This window comes from Pecten maximus, chromosome 1 (genome assembly GCF_902652985.1).
Source record: "Pecten maximus chromosome 1, xPecMax1.1, whole genome shotgun sequence".
NCBI classification, from domain to species: domain Eukaryota; kingdom Metazoa; phylum Mollusca; class Bivalvia; order Pectinida; family Pectinidae; genus Pecten; species Pecten maximus.
In genome coordinates this window covers 28574525-28598946 of record NC_047015.1, presented here as the reverse complement: position 1 = coordinate 28598946, position 24422 = coordinate 28574525, and the positions used below count along the sequence as shown (strand labels likewise).

Genomic DNA, 24422 nt, shown 5'->3' with positions numbered 1-24422 from the left:
ATGGGGAAAATGTTACCTTTGATGTTTAATCAGATGTAGAACTTGACATTATGAAACAAGTGTATATTTACAAAATAGATCTGCTGAGGGATTTTAAAAGAGAACTGCGTACACACTTGTAAAATTTGACACATACTTCATAGAAAATCTACGACGATTCTGTGACCCTTTAGTTCAAGATTCCCTAATGCAATTCACTTTGGCATACTAATTTTATATTGGCTGAAGATATTCCCAAAAATTTCACTTTCCCAAACCGACCAAAGGACAAATAGTTTTGATGCTGACAATATTTTCATATATCATAAGAATAAAAAAGAGTTATGGAGCAGCCAGAAATTTTGCAAGTTTTCATGAGAACGGAAGGAGTTGCCCAGACAAAATCCTGACAAGGACCATACAGATGCACAATACAAATCCAGTTCCTAATTTAGTTGCAGGGGTATAAAAATCTGAGAACATAACACTTATGGATGAATTTCCACAACTCTCGTTATTTTTGTCAATGATCTTTATATCGATCAGAATCAGGAGGTAGCTTAATGGTAAAAGTCTCTGGGTAGAAGTCAAGGCCGATGAATATATGAGTAGTGTATCAAGTAAGATACTAGACCAAAGATATTAACTTCTCGATACAATACTTGACCTCATGACAGGTTAATATAAAGACCATCTAGGTTAAAAGTAAATTGAAATAGAAAACAGAGAAAATCCTAGATGTTAGTCAACTGGATTGCAAACCAATAACAACAAATTTGGAGATTTACACATTTATTGTCCATTCCAGACTTAGGAATGAGAATAATAATATATTTCTTGTTATGTAGACAATAATATACAATAATATATACATTCTATGTATATATATATCTGGTTTGTGTAGTGGTCAGTAGAATTTTAGATATCATTTTAATCTGAGAAATTACACTGAAAGTTAATTCTAAAGTCTATCAGATACCTGATCAGTCTTTCCTTGTGTCTTACCTGATCAGTCTTTCCTGGTGTCTAACTTGTTCTATATATAACTGTTATATACATAAATGTATGTATATAGCTCCCAAAATAACTGAAGCCAAACTATTACATTTTCTGTAATACTGCTGATAATCAATCCTCAAAGAAATTAGTTTTTCTAAGATGTTTTATTTTTGTTTTTTTTCCCACCATCCTCAAATTTAGAGATTTTTGAACACTGATGTTTAGTATACAAGTAATGCAACTGTCACGATTGTTAGGGATTCTAATAAATCTGGAAAACATGATTCAAGTTCAAATCTTTTTTTAATTTCTGATCTCCAAGCAATGATTGTGAAGTTAGCTGTACTTTTCTCATCACTCTTTAATGATAGTTTGATCAAATAACCACATGTTACAACACATTCATCATACATGGTGTAAAATAGTTTGTGACACTGAATACAAAATTGACAGATTTCATACAAACATTTTCTATGCACATACTGAATGATTTAGTGAGTATAACTATCTCACAGAGATTTAATGGAATTCCTGATTTAGAAAAAAAATTGAACAAAGTAAATGTCATGATATATCATAATGAAACTAAATACAAATAAACAAACAATGCTCATAAACCCTTTGGCAATAATGGGTTGGTCAACAATGGTCCAAGGGACATAACTGCATCTTTTTGAACCGATAATTTGTATTTCTTTATGAGTAAAGCAATGTAATTCAAAAAATCACAAACTTGATCTTAAAGTATGAGAGAAAAAAATTGAGACAAAGATCATGTAAAGACATCAATAAAATATTCATAATCTCAAAATAAATGCTTCAATCATTGTCAAATCAACAAAATCACAATAAATATGAAATACAATGTAATACAATGTACTTTTGTTATGTTATACAATATAAAATTAATTTAGATGTTGCAATTAAACACTATAAAGCTGTGATTCCTCTGTTCATACTGGAATTCTGTACCAGTAGTAAAATGGTTGTAGAATTTATGGTAAGTTTCCCACCAGTGTACACAGGACACATTAGTAGATATACAGGATAGCAGAAAGAGCACTTTAGCGAATGTTGTAAAAGATATGTTAGCTAACTTTAGTTTATTGAGCACATAATCTGTGTTGAATGTTATCTTGATAAGTCTACTGGTCACAGGAGTTATACGTAGTACCATTTGTTCACTGGAAAAAAATTAAACCATCTTAATATCAATGAAAGCATAACCCTGATACTTTGTATAAATTCTTATTAACTTAAAAAAAAATTCAGCGTTTAAAACAAACAGCTTTATTGTAGAAAACATTATGCAGCAAACAAATCAGTCTGAATATCAATTGTGTTGTTGTTTCCTCAGGCAGCAGTAAATAATGCAATACAATTAGTCAACAAAATCAATCAGTTCTAACTTCTAATTTATCTTTCTGTCCAGAAAATGTCCAGATCACAAACCTTTCAAATTAATTTCAATTCATTCCATATAAAATAGGATGAACATAGCAAACTAGTGTACCTACCTTCAGGGTCTAATTCTGCAGCCTCTTTTAACTCGGGATGCTGCAGGAAAATCAGTTTATTTTATTTATTAATTCATACCAAAACATCAATAATATATAAAATTCAATTAAATATTTTTATCAATTCAAAAACATACAAAATGCTCCATAAATCAACAAAAAACCATTCTTGTTTTATTAATCCAGTCTGCAAAATTCTTGTTAAAACAGTGTTCAAACAGGAATACCTAATTATTACTTTAGAAATAAGAATTTACATACATTTTCTTTGCTGAGATTGGCCTCCTTGTTCTCTATCAAGTACGGGCTTCCTCCCACAGAAGTATTCTCACTGTAAAACACGGTACCAGTATGTCACAACATTTGTCACATCAGTTATACAGATATATCAGTAAGTGGCATTTCTTATTTTAGTTTCATCTTTGTTATTCCAATAAAATTGTTGTCAATGCTTATGAATAATTTTGAATGAGCAAGACTTTGTAGTAAGGGAGATTATCCATTAAGGCGTTACTGTAGTAAGGGAGATTATCCATTAAGGCGTTACTGTAGTAAGGGAGATTATCCATTAAGGCGTTACTGTAGTAAGGGAGATTATCCATTAAGGCGTTACTGTAGTAGGGGAGATTATCCATTAAGGCGTTACTGTAGTAAGGGAGATTATCCATTAAGGCAGTACTGCAGTAAGGGAGATTATCCATTAACACGTTACTGTAGTAAGGGAGATTATTCATAAGGCAGTACTGTAGTAAGGGAGATTATCCTTAAGGCAGTACTGTAGTAAGGGAGATTATCCATTAAGGCATTACTGTTGTAATGGAGATTATCCATTAAGGCAGTACTCTAGTAAGGGAGATTATCCATTAAGGCGTTACTGTAGTAAGGGAGATTATCCATTAAGGTGATACTGTTGTAAGGGAGATTATCCATTAAGGTGTTACTGTAGTAAGGGAGATTATCCATTAAGGTGTTACTGTTGTAAGGGAGATTATTCATTAAGGCGGTACTGTAGTAAGGGAGATTATCCATTAGGGCAGTACTGCAGTAAGGGAGATTATCCATTAAGGCGTTATTGTAGTAAGGGAGATTATCCATTAAGGCGTTACTCTAGGAAGGGAGATTATCCATTAAGGCAGTACACTAGTAAGGGAGATTATCCATTAAGGTGTTACTGTAGTAAGGGGGATTATCCATAAGGCATTACTGTAGTAAGGGAGATTATCCATAAGGCATTACTGTAGTAAGGGAGATTATCCATTAAGGCGTTACTGTATTAAGGGAGATTATCCATTAAGGCAGTACTGTTGTAAGGGAGATTATCCATTAAGGCAGTACTGTATTAAGGGAGATTATCCATTAAGGCAGTACTGTAGTAAGGGGGATTATCCATTAAGGCAGTACTGTAGTAAGGGAGATTATCCATCAAGGCGTTACTGTTGTAAGGGAGATTATCCATAAGGCGTTACTGTAGTAGGGGAGATTATCCATTAAGGCAGTACTGTAGTAAGGGAGATTATCCATCAAGGCGTTACTGTTGTAAGGGAGATTATCCATAAGGCGTTACTGTAGTAGGGGAGATTATCTATTAAGGCAGTACTGTAGTAAGGGGGATTATCCATTAAGGCAGTACTGTAGTAAGGGAGATTATCCATCAAGGCGTTACTGTTGTAAGGGAGATTATCCATAAGGCGTTACTGTAGTAGGGGAGATTATCCATTAAGGCATTACTGTAGTAAGGGAGATTATCCATTAAGGCGTTACTGTTGTAAGGGAGATTATCCATAAGGTGTTACTGTAGTAGGGGAGATTATTCATTAAGGCATTACTGTAGTAAGGGAGATTATCCATTAAGGCGTTACTGTAGTAATGGAAATTATCCATTAACGCGTTACTGTTGTAAGGGAGATTATCCATTAAGGTGTTACTGTTGTAAGGGAGATTATCCATTAAGGCAGTACTCTAGTAAGGTAGATTATCCATTAAGGCGGTACTGTTGTAAGGGAGATTATCCATTAAGGCGTTACTGTAGTAAGGGAGATTATCCATTAACAAGTTACCATTTGATGCCGCCATTGTCCACACTCTGATTGATGAGGGCTTTCCACTGCTTACCACACTCCTCAATCACATTCAAGGCAAACTCCTGGGAAAGCAAAAATTTCACCTCAGTTGAAGAAATAACTCTAAAATTTCCAATATGTTATTGTCCTAAATGAAATAGATTCGCTGTGGTCTGATATCACTCTCAATATTCAAGACAAATAGGAGTTATAGATATATAGATTTTATTTTGAGCAAAATAGTTAAAATCCTTTGACAGTCAGCCCTACCATTAAAATTTTAAATAATTGTACATGTTATGTTATTGAATTTATTTTAAAATCAAACATTGCCACTATCCGACACATTTAAAAAAAATATATTGTCCTGTCATAAATAGGCTATGCCACATTTCAAAATAGTTTAATGGTATGACCATTGTCCATGATAAAACTTTCTTCTGTCACAAATAATCTCTAACACTACACTGTCAAAATACATTAAAATTTGGTGCAAAAGACATCTACAAAAATATTTGACAAAACTTTTGTTACAGTTATTTCTTCACGATAGAACATATTTTGAAAGCATTTAAAATGGAGACATCATGAATGAATATTAAAATGTCGCAGACACTCCTTTTTACCTTGTTTTTTGCTTCACTATCAAAGGCAAATTTATTTTCAGGTTTCCCATCAGGTACCTTGTATATTTTGAACCATTCAACTGTGGCCTGTAATAAAATGTTTCGGCAATATTTCAGCAATTGTGATAATTTTTGATATTTCATTCAAGACTAGACCGAGTGAGCAAGGCATACAATACCTTCTGCCCCTGATAGCTGATTTATTGGGCTACTTAATCAATATTTCTGACAATAGCTGTTTATATAATGTTGAACACTTCCAGGCTGAGTCAGGTTTATAAGGAAGCAATTCTTATAAATTTTTCATACAGTTGCAATAAGGCACTCAGGGTACTTTTTTGGTGGAATTCTCATTGAACTTTTGACCTTTGACAAATAATGCTGATATTTGAAGTTGTATTAAACACACAGATAAAGCTTCTGTGATGACATGTAAACTTTTAAAGTCATACTTTTATCAGTCACCAAGTTCTGTAAATGTTTATTCTTTCTTAGTTTCGCAAATGTTCAAAAACAAAACGTGTTTTTTGTGGAAGGTTCAAATGAAATGGACCACTAACTTCCTCAATGATTTCCTTCCCAACATTTTGAAAAGTTCTCCCTAAAGCTTCAATACCTTCGAGAGTATATGTTAACATGGAAATAAGTCGACCCTGGTTATCTCCCTAAAGCTTCAATATCTTTGACTGTATACGTTAACATGGAAATAACATTCTCCCTAAAGCTTCAATACCTTTGACAGTAAACCTTAACATGGAAATAAGTCAAACCTTGTTATCGCAAAGTCAGTGGGGTCAAGAACTTCATAGTATTCTGAGTGTTTCAAATCAAGTCTATTTTATATAGAAACGTTACGATCAGAACTGAATTTTCACTTTGAGTTAAGAAGACTTACAGTTATTGAGATAACAAAGTTTGATTTATCTACCAGTAATTGTCAAATGAGTTAAATTTCTTACAGTCGCAATAATATTGATAACTGCAGATTTTAACTCTGGAAATAAAACAAGAATGACAAGTGTATTTCAACCCGAAATTGGAAACTCACCTTTAAAAAACCAGGCATTTCTTTTTCTATATCTTCAACATCTACAAAATCACAATATAGTTTACACAATATTAAAGAGATACTGTCTATTTATTCTACCACTTATGTTTGGTTGGTGGTTTTGATTTATTGTGTTTAACGGCCCGTAGACAGCTCTGGTAATATTGTGTTGGGGTATATGAAATCGTTAAAACAGTAAGGGTGATTGGAGTTTTTTAACTGTTCGAGTTCGTGTGGTCAAGGCCTCTATGTACATACTGTATATGACCTACTAAGCGCGCAGGGCTCGGGTAAGAGTGGGGGCGGGGCGCACTTATTAAGATTCCTTATTCTGATATTTTATGAAACAGACTATACCTTATAGTAGAATACCCAAGGCTGTGGAAACGGTAAAATTTAGTACCTCATCTAAACATCCTGTTAGAATTACAGTACTAATAGTAAGATACATTTAGTACCCCATGCATCTAAACATCCTGTTAGAATTACAGTACTAATAGTAAGATACATTTAGTGACCCATCTTAACTTCCCGTTAGAATTACAGTACTAATAGTAAGATACATTTAGTGAAACATGCATCTAAACTTCCCGTTAGAATTACAGTACTAGTAGTAAGATACATTTAGTACCACATCTAAACTTCCTTTTAGAATTACAGTACTAGTAGTAAGATACATTTAGTGACCCATGCATCTAAACTTCCCGTTAGAATTACAGTACTAATAGTAAGATATATTAAGTACCCCATCTAAACTTCCCGTTAGAATTACAGTACTAATATAGTAAGATACATTTAGTGACCCATGTATCTAAACTTCCCGTTAGAATTACAGTACTAATAGTAAGATATATTTAGTACCCCATCTAAACATCCTGTTAGAATTACAGTACTAATAGTAAGATATATTTAGTACCACATCTAAACTTCCTGTTAGAATTACAGTACTAGTAGTAAGATATATTTAGTACCCCATGCATCTAAACTTCCCGTTAGAATTACAGTACTAGTAGTAAGATACATTTAGTGACCCATGCATCTAAACATCCTGTTAGAATTACAGTACTAATAGTAAGATACATTTAGTACCCCATGCATCTAAACTTCCTGTTAGAATTACAGTACTAATAGTAAGATACAATTAGTACCCCATCTAAACTTCCCGTTAGAATTACAGTACTAATAGTAAGATACATTTAGTGACCCATGCATCTAAACTTCCTGTTAGAATTACAGTACTAATAGTAAGATACAATTAGTGACCCATGCATCTAAACATCCTGTTAGAATTACAGTACTAATAGAAAGATACAATTAGTACCCCATCTAAACTTCCTGTTAGAATTACAGTACTTATAGTAAGATACATTTAGTGACCCATGCATCTAAACTTCCTGTTAGAATTACAGTACTAATAGTAAGATACAATTAGTGACCCATGCATCTAAACATCCTGTTAGAATTACAGTACTAATAGTAAGATATATTTAGTACCCCATCTAAACATCCTGTTAGAATTACAGTACTAGTAGTAAGATACAATTAGTACCCTATCTAAACTTCCCGTTAGAATTACAGTACTAGTTGTAAGATACATTAAGTACCCCATCTAAACATCCTGTTAGAATTACAGTACTAATAGTAAGATACATTTAGTTCCACATCTAAACTTCCCTTTAGAATTACAGTACTAATAGTAAGATACATTTAGTACCCCATCTAAACTTCCTGTTAGAATTACAGTACTAATAGTAAGATACATTTAGTACCCCATCTAAACTTCCCTTTAGAATTACAGTACTAATAGTAAGATACATTTAGTACCCCATCTAAACTTCCCGTTAGAATTACAGTACTAGTAGTAAGATACATTTAGTACCACATCTAAACATCCTGTTAGAATTACAGTACTAGTAGTAAGATACATTTAGTGACCCATGCATCTAAACTTCCCGTTAGAATTACAGTACTAATAGTAAGATACATTTAGTACCACATCTAAACATCCTGTTAGAATTACAGTACTAGTAGTAAGATACATTTAGTGACCCATGCATCTAAACTTCCTGTTAGAATTACAGTACTAATAGTAAGATACATTTAGTACCCCATCTAAACATCCTGTTAGAATTACAGTACTAATAGTAAGATACAATTAGTACCACATCTAAACTTCCCGTTAGAATTACAGTACTAATAGTAAAATACAATTAGTACCCCATCTAAACTTCCTGTTAGAATTACAGTACTAGTAGTAAGATACATTTAGTACCCTATGCATCTTAACTTCCCGTTAGAATTACAGTACTTATAGTAAGATATATTTAGTACCCCATCTAATCTTCCTGTTAGAATTACAGTACTAGTAGTAAGATACATTTAGTACCCCATGCATCTAAACATCCTGTTAGAATTACAGTACTAATAGTAAGATACAATTAGTGACCCATGCATCTAAACATCCTGTTAGAATTACAGTACTAATAGTAAGATACATTAAGTACCCCATCTAAACTTCCTGTTAGAATTACAGTACTAGTAGTAAGATACATTTAGTACCCCATGCATCTAAACATCCTGTTAGAATTACAGTACTAATAGTAAGATACATTTAGTGACCCATGCATCTAAACTTCCCTTTAGAATTACAGTACTAATAGTAAGATACATTAAGTACCCCATCTAAACTTCCTGTTAGAATTACAGTACTAGTAGTAAGATACATTTAGTGACCCATGCATCTAAACTTCCCGTTAGAATTACACTACTAATAGTAAGATACATTAAGTACCACATCTAAACTTTCCGTTAGAATTACAGTATTAACAGTAAGAGTTTATTACATATTAGTTACTCAATGACAGAAAGAATCAATGTTTATAAATACCGTTTAATTTCTCCGCCAGTGGATCGTTTACATCTATGGCTAGTATTTTCCAATCAGTTTCACCTGTAAAACAACAATTAGAGCACTCGAAGTTATAGTGTTCACATTTCTATAACAACATCAATGGTCTTTATAGGTTCTATTGAACTTTTCTGTACTAATTTGTACTTTCCTCTTCATTACCTGTAATGATTATTTTAAGTACGGTCAAGTTGTATTGACAAAATAAGATATAATTGTTCTTCTAATCAGTCTAGGAATTAAGCATGCACAACATGAGACAAAGAGGAAAATATCTTTTGTTTCTGATCAGCCCCAAAATGTAACATATAGCATATCCATTCAGGATTAACATACATTTAGACACATCTCTCTGATACTCTGATAAAAAGAAGAAGAATTGTTGATAGATGAATGAAGGACAGAAGAACAATGGACCATGGAGGAAAGGTAATTTTAGTTCCACACCGTCTGATGAAGGTTTACTTTTTATTCTTTTGAAATGCAATATTGAAAATTATGAAACATGTTGAATTCAAATGGGTTGTTTTCACCTCTCAATTCTTATTTTGGCATTTCTTTCGATCTGTTTGGAGTTTTGTTTTTGGTTGAGTCCTATCATCAACACTTAGGCCCTAGCATCACTGACGAGTCCTAGGAGAGCAAAACAGCTGTATGATGTCCCTAACATCACTGACGAGTCCTAGGAGAGCAAAACAGCTGTATGATGTCCCTTACATCACTGACGAGTCCTAGGAGAGCAAAACAGCTGTATGATGTACCTAGCATCACTGATGTGAAGAGCAAATGAGCTGTATGATGTCCCTAACATCACTGACGAGTCCTAGGAGAGCAAATCAGCTGTATGATGTCCCTTACATCACTGATGTGTCCTAGGAGAGCAAATGAGCTGTATGATGTCCCTAACATCACTGATGTGTCCTAGGAGAGCAAATGAGCTGTATGATGTCCCTAACATCACTGATGTGTCCTAGAATGGCCAAACCAGCTGTATGATGTATCTAACATCACTGATGTGTCCCAGAAGAGCAAATGAGCTGTATGATGTCCCTAACATCACTGATGTGTCCCAGAAGAGCAAATGAGCTGTATGATGTCCCTAACATCACTGATGTGTCCTAGAAGAGCAAAACAGCTGTATGATGTACCTAACATCACTGATGTGAAGAGCAAATGAGCTGTATGATGTCCCTTACATCACTGATGTGTCCCAGAAGAGCAAATGAGCTGTATGATGTCCCTAACATCACTGATGTGTCCTAGAAGAGCAAAACAGCTGTATGATGTACCTAACATCACTGATGTGAAGAGCAAATGAGCTGTATGATGTCCCTTACATCACTGATGTGTCCCAGAAGAGCAAAACAGCTGCATGATGTCCCTAACATCACTGATGTGTCCCAGAAGAGCAAAACAGCTGTATGATGTCCCTAACATCACTGATGTGTCCTAGAAGAGCAAAACAGCTGTATGATGTCCCTAGCATCACTGATGTGTCCTAGAAGAGCAAAACAGCTGTATGATGTCCCTAACATCACTGATGTGTCCCAGAAGAGCAAAACAGCTGTATGATGTCCCTAACATCAATGACGAGTCCTAGGAGAGCAAATCAGCTGCATGATGTCCCTAACATCACTGATGTGTCCCAGAAGAGCAAAACAGCTGTATGATGTCCCTAACATCACTGATGTGTCCTAGAAGAGCAAAACAGCTGTATGATGTCCCTAGCATCACTGATGTGTCCTAGAAGAGCAAAACAGCTGTATGATGTCCCCAACATCACTGATGTGTCCCAGAAGAGCAAAACAGCTGTATGATGTCCCTAACATCACTGATGTGTCCCAGAAGAGCAAAACAGCTGTATGATGTCCCTAACATCACTGATGTGTCCCAGAAGAGCAAAACAGCTGTATGATGCAGTTTAATTCATTTTGGCTTTAATGTTTGTTTTTTAAGTGGTTTAATGTCCCCACAACAGCCATGGTCATATGAGGACAGGTATCAAGGAGATACTTAGAGTAGGAAAACAAAGCAGAGAAAGACAGAGCAGTAAGGAAAGAAAGACTTAAGATCCCAAGTGTTGCTATAGGGACAGAAGATCTATTTTGGTCTAGTCAATGTCCCCTAAATAGACGACACAGAAGAAAATCCCCGATTCTTCAGGAAATCCACTTTTATGTCTTCTATGATCAACATACAGTAGGATACAGCGGACTTTCTTCTAGGGCTCTCTGATGTCCACTGAACAGAAGACAAAGGAGATCCCCCCCCCCCCCCCCCGACCCTGCAGGGGGGAAAGGGGGTCCCACAATTAGTCATCTCTTATGACATGCAGTGAGATGAAAATTCTTTCCTCGCTTCTGCATGGTTTTGGCTCTAATGTATCTTAACTCTAAATTTATTTTGATAGGTACAGATGTCAAATGTCATGCATGTCTTTTGTACAATCCTACATGAATGAGAGCAACCATTTTCAGGATTTGTTTGCATGAATGAAATCAACCACTGCCATGATTTACCTTAATCATCGATGTGGAGTCACCACTGTCAGGATTTACCTTAATGAATGAGATCAACCACAGTAAGGATTTACTTTAATGAATGTGATCAACCACTGTCAGGACTTACCTTAATGAATGATGTCAGGATTTACCTTAATGAATGAGACCAACCACTGTCAGGATTTACTTTAATGAATGAGATCAACCACTGTCAGGATTTACCTTAATGAATGAGATCAACCACTGCCATGATTACCTTAATGAATGAGATCAACCACTGTCAGGATTTACCTTAATGATGAGATCAACCACTGTCAGGATTTACCTTAATGAATGAGATCAACCACTGTCAGGATTTACCTTAATGGATAAGATCAACCACTGTCAGGATTTACCTTAATGAATGAGATCAACCACTGTCAGGATTTACCTAATGAATGTGATCAACCACTGTCAGGACTTACCTTAATGATGAGATCAACCACTGTCAGGAATTACCTTAATGAATGAGATCAACCACTGTCAGGATTTACCTTAATGAATGAGATCAACCACTGTCAGGATTTACCTAATGAATGAGATCAACCACTGTCAGGATTTACCTTAATGAATGAGATCAACCACTGTCAGGATTTACCTAATGAATGAGATCAACCACTGTCAGGATTTACCTTAATGAATGAGATCAACCACTGTCAGGAATTACCTTAATGAATAAGATCAACCACTGTCAGGATTTACCTAATGAATGAGATCAACACTGACAGGATTTGCCTTAATCATTGACATTAAGTCACCACAGTCAGGGTTAACCTAATGGAATGATATCAACCACTGTCAGGATTAAGTGACCCATTAACCTTCATGAAAATTTACTCAGAAAGAGTATTCATGGAAGAACTGCTTGTCAGAACTTACCTTCATCAATCATAGCAAGTGTCCCTAGGATTTTCACTTGTATCACAGTTCCCCTAGGATGGACCTAAGTAAGTAAACCATAAAAAACACATAAATCTTTGGACAGACAGACAATGATAAGATGCACTAAGATCCAAAGTTATCCCATTACAATGAAACAGTGTGATGATGAATAATTTAATCCTCTGCATCAAATATAAACTACCAAAGGAGTAGCTGATCAGCATAGATATTTGACAAGTGATATCTTCACAGATATAAGAGATATTTTTGGCATTAAAATCACATTCTTCACCACAACAATAGAAAACTAATATAAATGCCATACTAGTTATAAATTTTATGAGGCAGAATAATACTGTGAAGTGTAGATTAAGTACATTTGGGTATACTGCCTTACAAGTAATCAATGCTACCATGGTAGATTATCTACCCTTTGGGCAATTGTGTCAAGTATGTAAAGAACCTTTCTTGTTTTAGAGAAATCAATAATGTGAATACCTTATATCCGATCTCGCACACATCCAGTGGGTCAGAATCTCCCTTACACCCTGTTTTAGGGTCAGCCAAATTGGGGTCCTCATAGGTCTGGGGAAACCAAATACAATGTCTCAATGTAAAATTGGATATTTTCTATCTAATCATGAATGTATATATTTAGATTTTCACATTCATGATCATTCAAAATAACACATGGTCTGATATAATGTAAGTTTCAGAAGAAACAAGCAAAGTTAATTGTAAATCTACCCCTAATTAAATGATTAAAGCAACAGGAATATTAAGCATAATACAATTGTACAGTTCTTGTTTTTACACAATGTTAAATATCTCAATGAATGAATTTTCTTGTTTGCATACAAAAATGGTATTAAAGAGGGGTGTGTTAATAACTAAATAAGACTCTTTCTTAGTATACTGTTAAACTCAGGTATGTATTCAACATATAGATACATCATCCTGGGACGTTTAGACTCAAAGTTTAGACTTAGGTCCTGAGATATGTCTGGAAGTGGAACCTAGCTGGTGACTTATTTATTCATAATATATTGATACATTTATTTTTTTATTTGTATATGATTAAATGTAACATTTATACACATTTCAGTAGCTGTTTACAAAATAAAATAGTGAAAAACAATTTGGCATCAAATAAGCCTATTGCCGTATTTCTTACCAGTGTCAAAACTATATTATATAATTGTATGACATCTAAATACCATACCTGTGGAATAGCACCGTAGTTCCATATGTAACCATGGTGAGGGAAAACATTCTTCACAAATCTTGGCTTTTCCTTCTTTACATCCTGTTTGATGGGATTCATTACTTCTTCTTTACAAATCTGGAAAAAGCAACGGGAACATTGACTTCGTTAAAAGTTAAAGGAAACATTGACTTTGTTAAAAATTAATCAGTTTTGATCTTTTATTAAATCCGAGATTGATCAATTCATGATTATCTCTTGGGATTTGTTTACTGAAAATGAATGGAACCAATATAAAGCAGATATATTGATTAAATTATATGGCTACAGATGCTGAAAAGCATTAACCTTATGACAACACCATGTTTACAATAAACAACCAGGGCCGATATTTATAATGCTATTCTCATTAAAGCTATATCCCCAGTTTCTTTGTCATGGTGATAAATCATTCAAACAGGATTTTTGTATTGAAGAGGAAGCTTGGAAAGAAACGAAACTAATACATTATCATATGTTTAGACTTTAAATTATGATCGTTATAAGATTTTAGTCATTTACAAAATATATGGTTTCAGCAAAGGGTTGAAAATGGTGTTTGGAGAATGGATGCAACTGTCCATCAAACACACTGTCCATATCTGTGTATTAATGTGTATACAAAGTGTTAACTAAACACACTGTCCATATCTGTGTATTAATGTGTATACAAAGTGTTAACTAAACACAATGTCCATATCTGTGTATTAATGTGTGAACTAAACACACTATCCATATCTGTGTATTAATGTGTACACAAAGTGTTAACTAAACACACTGTCCATATCTATGTATTAATGTGTACACAAAGTGTTAACTAAACACACTGTCCATATCTATGTATTAATGTGTATATAAAGTGTTAACTAAACACTGTCCATATCTGTGTATTATTGTGTATACAAAATGTTAACTAAACACACTGTCCATATCTGTGTATTAATGTGTATACAAAGTGTTAACTAAACACAATGTCCATATCTGTGTATTAATGTGTGAACTAAACACACTATCCATATCTGTGTATTAATGTGTATACAAAGTGTTAACTAAACACACTGTCAATATCTGTGTATTACTGTGTATACAAAGTGTTAACTAAACACACTGTCCATATCTGTGTTTTAATGTGTATACGAAGTGTTAACTAAACACACTGTCCATATCTGTGTATTAATGTATATACAAAGTGTTAACTAAACACACGGACCATATCTGTGTATTACTGTGTATACAAAGTGTTAACTAAACACACTGTCCATATCTGTGTATTACTGTGTATACAAAGTGTTAACTAAACACACTGTCCATATCTGTGTATTAATGTGTATACAAAATGTTAACTAAACACACTGTCCATATCTGTGTGTTAATGTGTTAACTAAACACACTGTCCATATCTGTGTAATAATGTATATACAAAGTGTTAACTAAACACTGCCCATATCTGTGTATTAATGTGTACACAAAGTGTTAACTAAACACACTGTCCATATCTGTGTATGAACATGTGTATACAAAGTGTTAACTAAACACACTGTCCATATCTGTGTATTACTGTGTACACAAAGTGTTAACTAAACACACTGTCCATATCTGTGTATGAACATGTGTATACAAAGTGTTAACTAAACACACTGTCCATATCTGCGTAGTAATGTGTATATAAAGTGTTAACTAAACACACTGTCCATATCTGTGTATTAATATGTATATAAAGTGTTAACTAAACACACTGTCCATATCTGTGTATTAATGTGTATATAAAGTGTTAACTAAACACACTGTCCATATCTGTGTGTTAATGTGTTAACTAAACACACTGTCCATATCTGTGTAATAATGTATATACAAAGTGTTAACTAAACACTGCCCATATCTGTGTATTAATGTGTACACAAAGTGTTAACTAAACACACTGTCCATATCTGTGTATGAACATGTGTATACAAAGTGTTAACTAAACACACTGTCCATATCTGTGTATTACTGTGTACACAAAGTGTTAACTAAACACACTGTCCATATCTGTGTATGAACATGTGTATACAAAGTGTTAACTAAACACACTGTCCATATCTGTGTATTACTGTGTACACAAAGTGTTAACTAAACACAATGTCCATATCTGTGTATGAAGATGTGTATACAAAGTGTTAACTAAACACACTGTCCATATCTGTGTATTAATGTGTATACAAAGTGTTAACTAAACACACTGTCCATATCTATGTATTAATGTGTATACAAAGTGTTAACTAAACACACTGTCCATATCTGTGTGTTAATGTGTTAACTAAACACACTATCCATATCTGTGTATTAATGTGTGAACTAAACACACTATCCATATCTGTGTATTAATGTGTATACAAAGTGTTAACTAAACACACTGTCCATATCTGTGTATTAATATGTTAACTAAACACACTGTCCATATATGTGTATTAATGTGTATACAAAGTGTTAACTAAACACACTGTCCATATCTGTGTATTAATATGTATACAAAGTGTTAACTAAACACACTGTCCATATCTGTGTATTGATGTGTTAACTAAACACACTGTCCATATATGTGTATTAATGTGCATACAAAACGTTAACTAAACACACTGTCAATACCTGTGTATTAATGTGTTAACTAAACACACTGTCCATATCTGTGTATTAATGTGTATACAAAGTGTTAACTAAACACACTGTCAATATCTGTGTATTAATGTGTGAACTAAACACACTGTCCATATCTGTGTATTAATGTGTATACAAAGTGTGAACTAAACACACTGTCCATATCTGTGTATTGATGTGTTAACTAAACACACTGTCCATATCTGTGTATTAATGTATATACAAAGTGTTAACTAAACACACTGTCCATATCTGTGTATTACTGTGTATACAAAGTGTTAACTAAACACACTGTCCATATCTGTGTATTACTGTATATACAAAGTGTTAACTAAACACACTGTCCATATCTGTGTATTGATGTGTTAACTAAACACACTGTCCATATCTGTGTATTAATGTATATACAAAGTGTTAACTAAACACACTATCCATATCTGTGTATTACTGTGTATACAAAGTGTTAACTAAACACACTGTCCATATCTATGTATTAATGTGTATATAAAGTGTTAACTAAACACACTGTCCATATCTGTGTATTACTGTGTATACAAAATGTTAACTAAACACACTGTCCATATCTGTGTATTAATGTGTATACAAAGTGTTAACTTACACACTGTCCATATCTGTGTATTAATGTGTGTACAAATGTTAACCAAATGTGTATTGTAAGATTTAACATTAAGGGCAAATCTTTTGCCCTTTTGGTTAAATAAATTGACCTTAAGTGGCAATAAAAATGCTGTTTTTCCATAATGGCAAAATAATTGCCCATAAGGTCAAATCTTCTACCATTAAGTAAGAAAGTAACATCAGTCACATTAACATTTTGGGTATACATGTACATGTATATGAGAAAACATTATTTATTATGGCAAACATTTTTTCCCTTAATGTAGATACTTTTACTTGCCATTACGTACAATTTATTTACTCTAAGGTAAAAAAATCTTGCCAATATGTACATAATGGCAAAAATGTTTTTACTTCAAGGTAAATATTTGTTTGCCATTATGAGACGGGATCATATTTATCTACACCAAAGGTAAAAAAAACCACAATGCCAAAAAGGATTTTTACCCTTAAGGTAAAAAAATCTGCTTCTCTCAAGCATTATATGTATCATTTGACACTTTGGCATTCCATATTATTTGCAAGATATATTCATCAACATAAAGAGATATGTTTCATACTTTTAATGAGTATTCAAATTGCAAACTTGTATTGGGAAAATTGTGACACACAAAATTTACAAGAGATTATTCATCCACAAGTAAGCCCCGATACACAAATGCTGCCTTCTTTACTTTTGCAGATTTGGGTTTATTTTGTGCAACATCCTCTTAACAGCCAGGGTCATTTAAGTATGTGCCACGTTTTGGAGGTGGAGGAAAGCTGGAGAACCTGGAGAAAAACCACCAGCCTACGGTCAGTACCAGGCAACTGCCCCACGTGGGTTTCAAACTCACAACCCAGAGGTGAAGGGCTAGTAGTGATAAAGTGTCGGGACACCAAAACCACTAAGCCACTGCGGCCCCACCAGAGGTGAAGGGCTAGTACTGATAAAGTGTCGGGACACCTTAACCACTCAGCCATCACAGCCCCACCAGAGGTGAAGGGCTAGTAGTGATAAAGTGTCGGGACACCTTAACCACTCAGCCATCGCAGCCCCACCAGAGGTGAAGGGCTAGTAGTGATAAAGTGTGGGGACACCTTAACCACTCAGCCATCACAGCCCCACCAGAGGTGAAGGGCTAGTAGTGATAAAGTGTCGGGACACCTTAACCACTCAGCCATCGCAGCCCCACCAGAGGTGAAGGGCTAGTAGTGATAAAGTGTCGGGACACCTTAACCACTCAGCCATCACAGCCCCACCAGAGGTGAAGGGCTAGTAGTGATAAAGTGTCGGGACACCAAAACCACCCGGCCACCGCGGCCCCACTTTTGCACTCACCAAACTTTAATACTAAACTTAAGCTTTAATTAATGGGGAGGGGGTTAATTAAATACATTTCCCTGATGGGCAGAATAGTTTTCTCATCACTACAGTGATGGCCTGTTAAATCTATACTCTTGGTACAGTAAATTATACAACACCATGTACCTGACAGTGATTTTGTTATGGCCCATCTGTGACAGTGGCTTACCTTTACAGATCAATTTACTAATCAATTTTCAGTCTATCTGTACAGACTCTGTCCATCGTATTCACATTATCTGCTCAAACTTTTCACAATATGGTAAGCATTTTACCTGGATTTTCTATGAAGAAATCTTGTATCTATCATATCTACAGTAAATTTGGCAGGATTTCAATGATTTCTATGTTTAATGAGGGATGTTGTGTATCAGAGTGTGTTTCAGACTTACTGGGTCGTTCATTTAGTCATAAAATTTTGAAAATTTAAATTAACATCCAGGTTATCAACACTGATTTATGGTAAATATGCCATTGTTTCACAAAGGTAAATGAAATGCTGAAAATTATAACAGAAGTGAAAATGTTTGTGGGAATTGGAGAGTAAGATGTTAGCAATGTAGTACATGTATTAATTTTTAAAAACTTGTAGATTAGCTGACGGTAAATGTTTTGGTTTTCTCAAGTGGCTAAAATAGAATGAAGTTGTTAACTAATTTTATTTAAATGTACTTATTCACTACCCAACTCAATCTAAATGTTACACTTTCTTTCAAGTAAGTTAACAACTACATAAAGTGCCTGGTGTGCTCCAGAGGCCTGTATTGTTATTGGGTATAATACATCAAGAATAAGGTCGGACAAAATTTGTAAACACATTGAAACATTTTAACTTTTAATTGTTTGATATAAATATAAAATAAACAAAAAATCCTTTAAATTTATCATGCATTATATAAACATCTACAGCCTTTAATCACACCGACAGGGAGTTCATTATGTTATACATGACAATAGATATACAACTCTCCAATTTATGACTCTTAGGTGAGTGTTGTATAAATCTAACTTCACATATTTATTTGAAATCTGTCCTAAGTTAATCATTTGAACTACATTTCCATTACTGGTATACATTGATTCCAGCAGATCCTTAGTGAGCTATGTAAATATTGACACCACGGACAACACAGTGTGGCCAGGTGACTGTACTCCACAGATTTGTTCAAGTTTGGACATGAATACCACACTAATGCCGGAGTAATGGATGTTTGGGAATCAGGTGCCTGCAAATTAGCCATAATTATTATCTGTGTAACAGATATTAACCTGTAGATGTCTCAAATCAGGACCTTATGCTGGAAATTTGGATACCATAATATATATCATATTGTAATCAAACTAGTATGTTCCTGTATATCAATGAAACAAGAACATAAAAACTATTTCTACTGTGTATCTTAGAGACTGGGGTAGATGCTAGAACAAAATTTTATTGTTATCGATAATATCTTTGGTAAATAAGATTTATATTGTACTGAGCTTCAGTGACATTGCCATTGTGGATTCTTTCCATTAAACATGTTTAACAGACTACAGGCAAGTAATAAAACATTATTTCTGGTTAACTGTAACAATATTTCAATATTTCTGGTTAATTGTAACAATGTTTCAATATTTATGGTTAATTGTAAAAATGTTTCAATATCTATATTTGTCCTAATATGGTAAAAAAAATAGCAGATGTTGAAAAGCAACACAAAAACCTAAATACTTTACATTGTTGCTAGCCTGTCAGAATTCATCCCTGAAAAATGTCCACCTTGAACTTCTAGACAAATTGATCAAGTCTGCAATCCGAACATACTGTATATGTATAACCTTTTATTTTCAAATGAAAGTTTTCATCCAGTCTTACAGTATTTGGATGACCGGCTTATGCAACATATTGTACTCCAGTTTATTCATGCAATGCTTTGTCCATTATGTGTAAAGCTGTGATAAGGTACAAGTGAGTGGGATTATTGACACGTCACAAACACTTCACCTTACATTAAAACTTCCACAATCATCAATGTCTCGTTTCAGTGACATTTCTCTGTATTTAACAGCTGTAAACAGCTGAAGATAAAAAGGTGACCAACCAGAATTTGTTTGTGATTATGGTCAGTTTTACATTTTTTACAGCAGAAGAAATGGGCCTTAACAGTCACCTGAGATTCAAAATTTTTCAGTTGATTTAATTGATCCTTTTTGGCCCCACCCATCAGTCCAAGGGGTCAGTCAGGGCCAACATGTGCATGCAATTAAGTTGTCATCCCATGCTGATAATGTTAATCAAGTAAGAATGAATTCTAATAGAAATCAAACAAATTATAGTCAAAAATTTAATTTCCCTATATAAACTATAGTTAAGTTTACACCCTCCCCAGGGGCAAACATGAGACCCCAGGGTCATGAAATTCACAATTTTGGTAAAGCAAATGCTGATCATGACCTTAAAAGTTCATTGAAAACACAGAAACTTGGACATTTGTGTCTTTACTTCATACATACACACTGTATGAATAGGATTTTTTTTTTCTTTTTTTTTCCCACATAAACCTCAAATTCTGAAAATGACATAACAAGTTTATTATGGTACAGTTTAGCCATATTATGCATTTGATCTCGGATAACTTAAAATGTGGAAATATCATAGTTTCTACAATATTGATTCAAATTATAAACATGTCAAGATTCACTGAGGCTACATTTGGACTTTTGGGATTTGGATAATATTCACTTTACAAGGCCATAGATGTTCAGTTTTTGCTAGTACATTTGTAGTTTCATCCAGCCCCATTTTATCTTTAATTTCTCAGGCTTTGTATCTACTGGTATATCCTTTGCATAAGCCTATTAAAATAATTCTTTATTTTTTCAATATTCTGCAGCTTCCACACACCATGATATTTTTCATTGCAGGTTTATTAAGAAGTGAGATTAAATTCAAACTTACTTCCATTTTGGCATTTGACCATCGAGGAATCTCTACAATCATATTACAGATGGAATGGTCATCAGAAGCATACAGAGGAATATCATGGAATGGAGAAATCACATTTCCTTCAGTGTTAGCTAGAAAAAAAAGAGACAAAATCAAGTAATAAACAGTGTAATGTTTAAGTGAGTCTGAATGAATGCAATTTGTGAAAATTTTATTCTCCAAAATACATGTTTTCCTTCAAAGTACTTTGATGAAATAATCTGTAATTGTGTAAAGATTCTGTTTTTGGAAAGGGCCATCCTGCTCCCTAGGGGTCTGACCCTCTGTTTATAAAAACCTTGAATTCCCTATTGGGTCCCATCATTCTTCACCTAGGGAGTGGCTTGGCCCTGTTTCCACAATAAAGAGTCTTCTTAGTTCTATCTTTTTTTAATTAGTTTAAAATACAAAACATTGCATCAGCCAATGTCTCAGCTTTCTGTCCCGACTGATAAGTCGGATTACTCATACAGGGAAGAATTTAACACACACTTAGTCAGCATTCCTAGAAAATAAGAAGGCACTTGAGCTATACACTGGTTCTAAGAACTTATGTCTTATCTAGTAACAAAATAGTTGGTAATAAGCCAATATATGTCTAGCTGCTCTGTAAAATTGTTTTATTCATCAAGAAATTTAAATAAGACGTTCCTGAATATAATTTTTTAATATAGCTATGCATATGAAACACATGTATACTGATAATATTTATTAATTCAGCGTTTTTTCCCTTCCAAGACCTTGTGATTGATGACAGTAAGTCCTAGAAAAATCTCTAATTGTTTAGACATGGAGTTTAGTAGTCATTTATTAAATTACAAGGTGCAATTTTTTTATTTGAAACCTTTACTTAAGCAAGTTAAAAACACATCCGCTCTGCTTCTGCCAATTTTGTGTCGTCATTCATCACATTGAATGCTTTGACACTGGTGAGTGCAGAAAATGTGCATTAAAAACTTGTTGAAATAAATAATATTGGTAAGAAATGAACTGTATGATTACTATTAATGAGATAAGTATCTAAATAAAGTGATCAAATGTAGAACAAAAGGTCCAGGGGCCTAAACGGTCACCCGAGTTTTGATATGTATACTGATCGATGCTGTTTTGCTTTTAAACCAACATTAAACACATCTCAAACATGTGACCTTGAAGGTAGGTCAAGGTCATTCTTTGGAACACACATTATTAGCCTTTCATCCCAGCATGCTACTGCCAGGCCCAATATAATGACCCTGGGACTTTTGGTAATTGAGAAGAAGCAAAATTAGCGATTTTATTATACCAAGCCTTGAACTTTGAAGAGGGAAGGTCATGGTCATTAAATTGAACAAACTTGGTAGCCCTTCATCTAATGCCTTAATATTTTGCAGACATTACATGCTTATGGGTGTGGCTGTGAAGTACATATTAATTGATTTTTGGAGTTCTACTACTAGTTACAGATAGTATGTTACATTTGTTTGGAGGACACACTCCAATCTTTTTCCAATTTTGTTCAGATCTGATAAGAGACAATTTGCATCCTGATCTTATGAAATTTTCAGATATGTCATCCGAAAATAGCTTGACTGAGGATTGAATTGCAGAGGCAAGATTGTCAATATAGTGTAAGAAAAGACTTCATCCAAGTACCGACGACTGGAAGACTAATTGTGTAGCTTCTAGACCTTTTTTTTTTTGCAACCTTTCAAAAATGTCAAGAAAAGATTGGAATTGACTGTTAGAGTATGTCAAACAGTTCACTTCCATGGTGTGATAAAAGTGTATTCCGGTGCCAAACAGCATTTTTGTCATCATAACACTCTATTTACAATACTGCAGGCAGTCCGAGGGATAGGTGTTGTGTTATCAATTCCATCCTCAATGGCTGTTGTCCTTTAATATTAATATTCATGTGAACTCTACATAGGGCCCTCAGGGTTGGATTAACCACTAATTTGGACTATTGTAACTTATCCCAGACTCAACAATTTAATCAGCTACTTTTCCATTTATTTACGAGGTGGTTACGATTCGAATTCTCTTTCAAGTTGTTGAATTTAGCCCGTACCATGTAGAAGTAGAAGTGTTTGTTTACTTCTATTCTGTGCCCCGTTCTAAAATGTGTCAGTCAGATTTTAGACTGTTTGTACTTATTGGAGAAGCCCGATACATTTCAATGCAATCACACTATTAATATTCTTATCGTTCCCTCTCTAACATCGGTTATTCCGACTGCAGTACTTCACTCATAAATCAAGACTAGTACATGACTACTGAACAGTACATGCATACCAAATTTCATTCCAACTTACTGAAGAACATGCGATAATCCATGGTGTATGGGCATCCCCTCTCGACAGTTGCATACGACATGGTCAGTCTGGTTGTGTGGATATGTCTTTTTAATAAACAAGTTATTGGACGGTTCACGAGCACACTGCGAGTCGCTGACTTCACACAACCTCCAAGAACGACGGACACCAATCGATTCGCTGCTCGCACACGTTGCATTGAAAGGTATGGCATTAGCGGTGCGCACGCATACACGTTCCGGATCTGACAGGTAGTTGGGCGCGTTCGACTATAAAGTGCCTCAGTCCTGGGCCGTTGGTCCAAACGGTTGGACCAGTTGGACCGGTGTTGTTCGTTTATGAAATAAAGAAGGATATGGTGATTTTATATTGTTTTCAGACGAGCCTTGACAAAGACTTCCAAGGCCTGTATTTAGATACACAGGTCAGTAAAGATATATATATGTTTGAAATGTTACATTTAAAAATTAGATAATCAATTGGACATAGATAATGATTCCCGTGATTTTAGTATTAACATGGAAAAGTCCCTTGATAAGAAACTTGAAGCCGCTAATAGGTCCGACATTTGTATAAACAATACCAAAGGAGGAGTAGTTATATCACTAAACACGGGTACATATGAAGTGATGAGAAATACGATCAAGGATTATTTTGATGGTGATGATTTCACTTCTGAACTTGAGAACTACAAATGCAAACTGACGCTAATATCGGACAAAAGTGGAAATGAAATC

At 34.4% G+C, this 24422-nt stretch overlaps 1 protein-coding gene across 1 annotated transcript; it reads right to left on the bottom strand.

The window, feature by feature from the left end:
* Window positions 1–759: 759 nt before the first annotated feature.
* Window positions 760–23925, bottom strand: LOC117329513 (inorganic pyrophosphatase-like). Its single transcript, XM_033887491.1, has 12 exons — window positions 23686–23925; window positions 21362–21480; window positions 13782–13901; window positions 13058–13144; window positions 12557–12620; window positions 9117–9179; window positions 6230–6270; window positions 5182–5268; window positions 4553–4638; window positions 2757–2826; window positions 2496–2535; window positions 760–2162 (listed from the first exon to the last, which is right to left on the bottom strand). Exons 1-12 carry the CDS (start codon window positions 23897–23899, stop codon window positions 2140–2142), a joined length of 1014 nt encoding a protein of 337 aa, XP_033743382.1. The 5' UTR covers window positions 23900–23925; the 3' UTR covers window positions 760–2139.
* Window positions 23926–24422: the final 497 nt, after the last annotated feature.

Excerpts from the sequence above, each read along its gene's own strand:
- LOC117329513 (XM_033887491.1), bottom strand. The coding sequence starts at position 23,899 with ATGCCATACCTTTCAATGCAACGTGTGCGAGCAGCGAATCGATTGGTG. Across the intron at positions 9,180-12,556 it reads ACTTGCTATGATTGATGAAG|GTGAAACTGATTGGAAAATA; the intron begins GTAAGTTCTGAC and ends GTTGTTTTACAG. Across the intron at positions 2,536-2,756 it reads CCAATCTCAGCAAAGAAAAT|CATCCCGAGTTAAAAGAGGC; the intron begins GTATGTAAATTC and ends ATTTTCCTGCAG.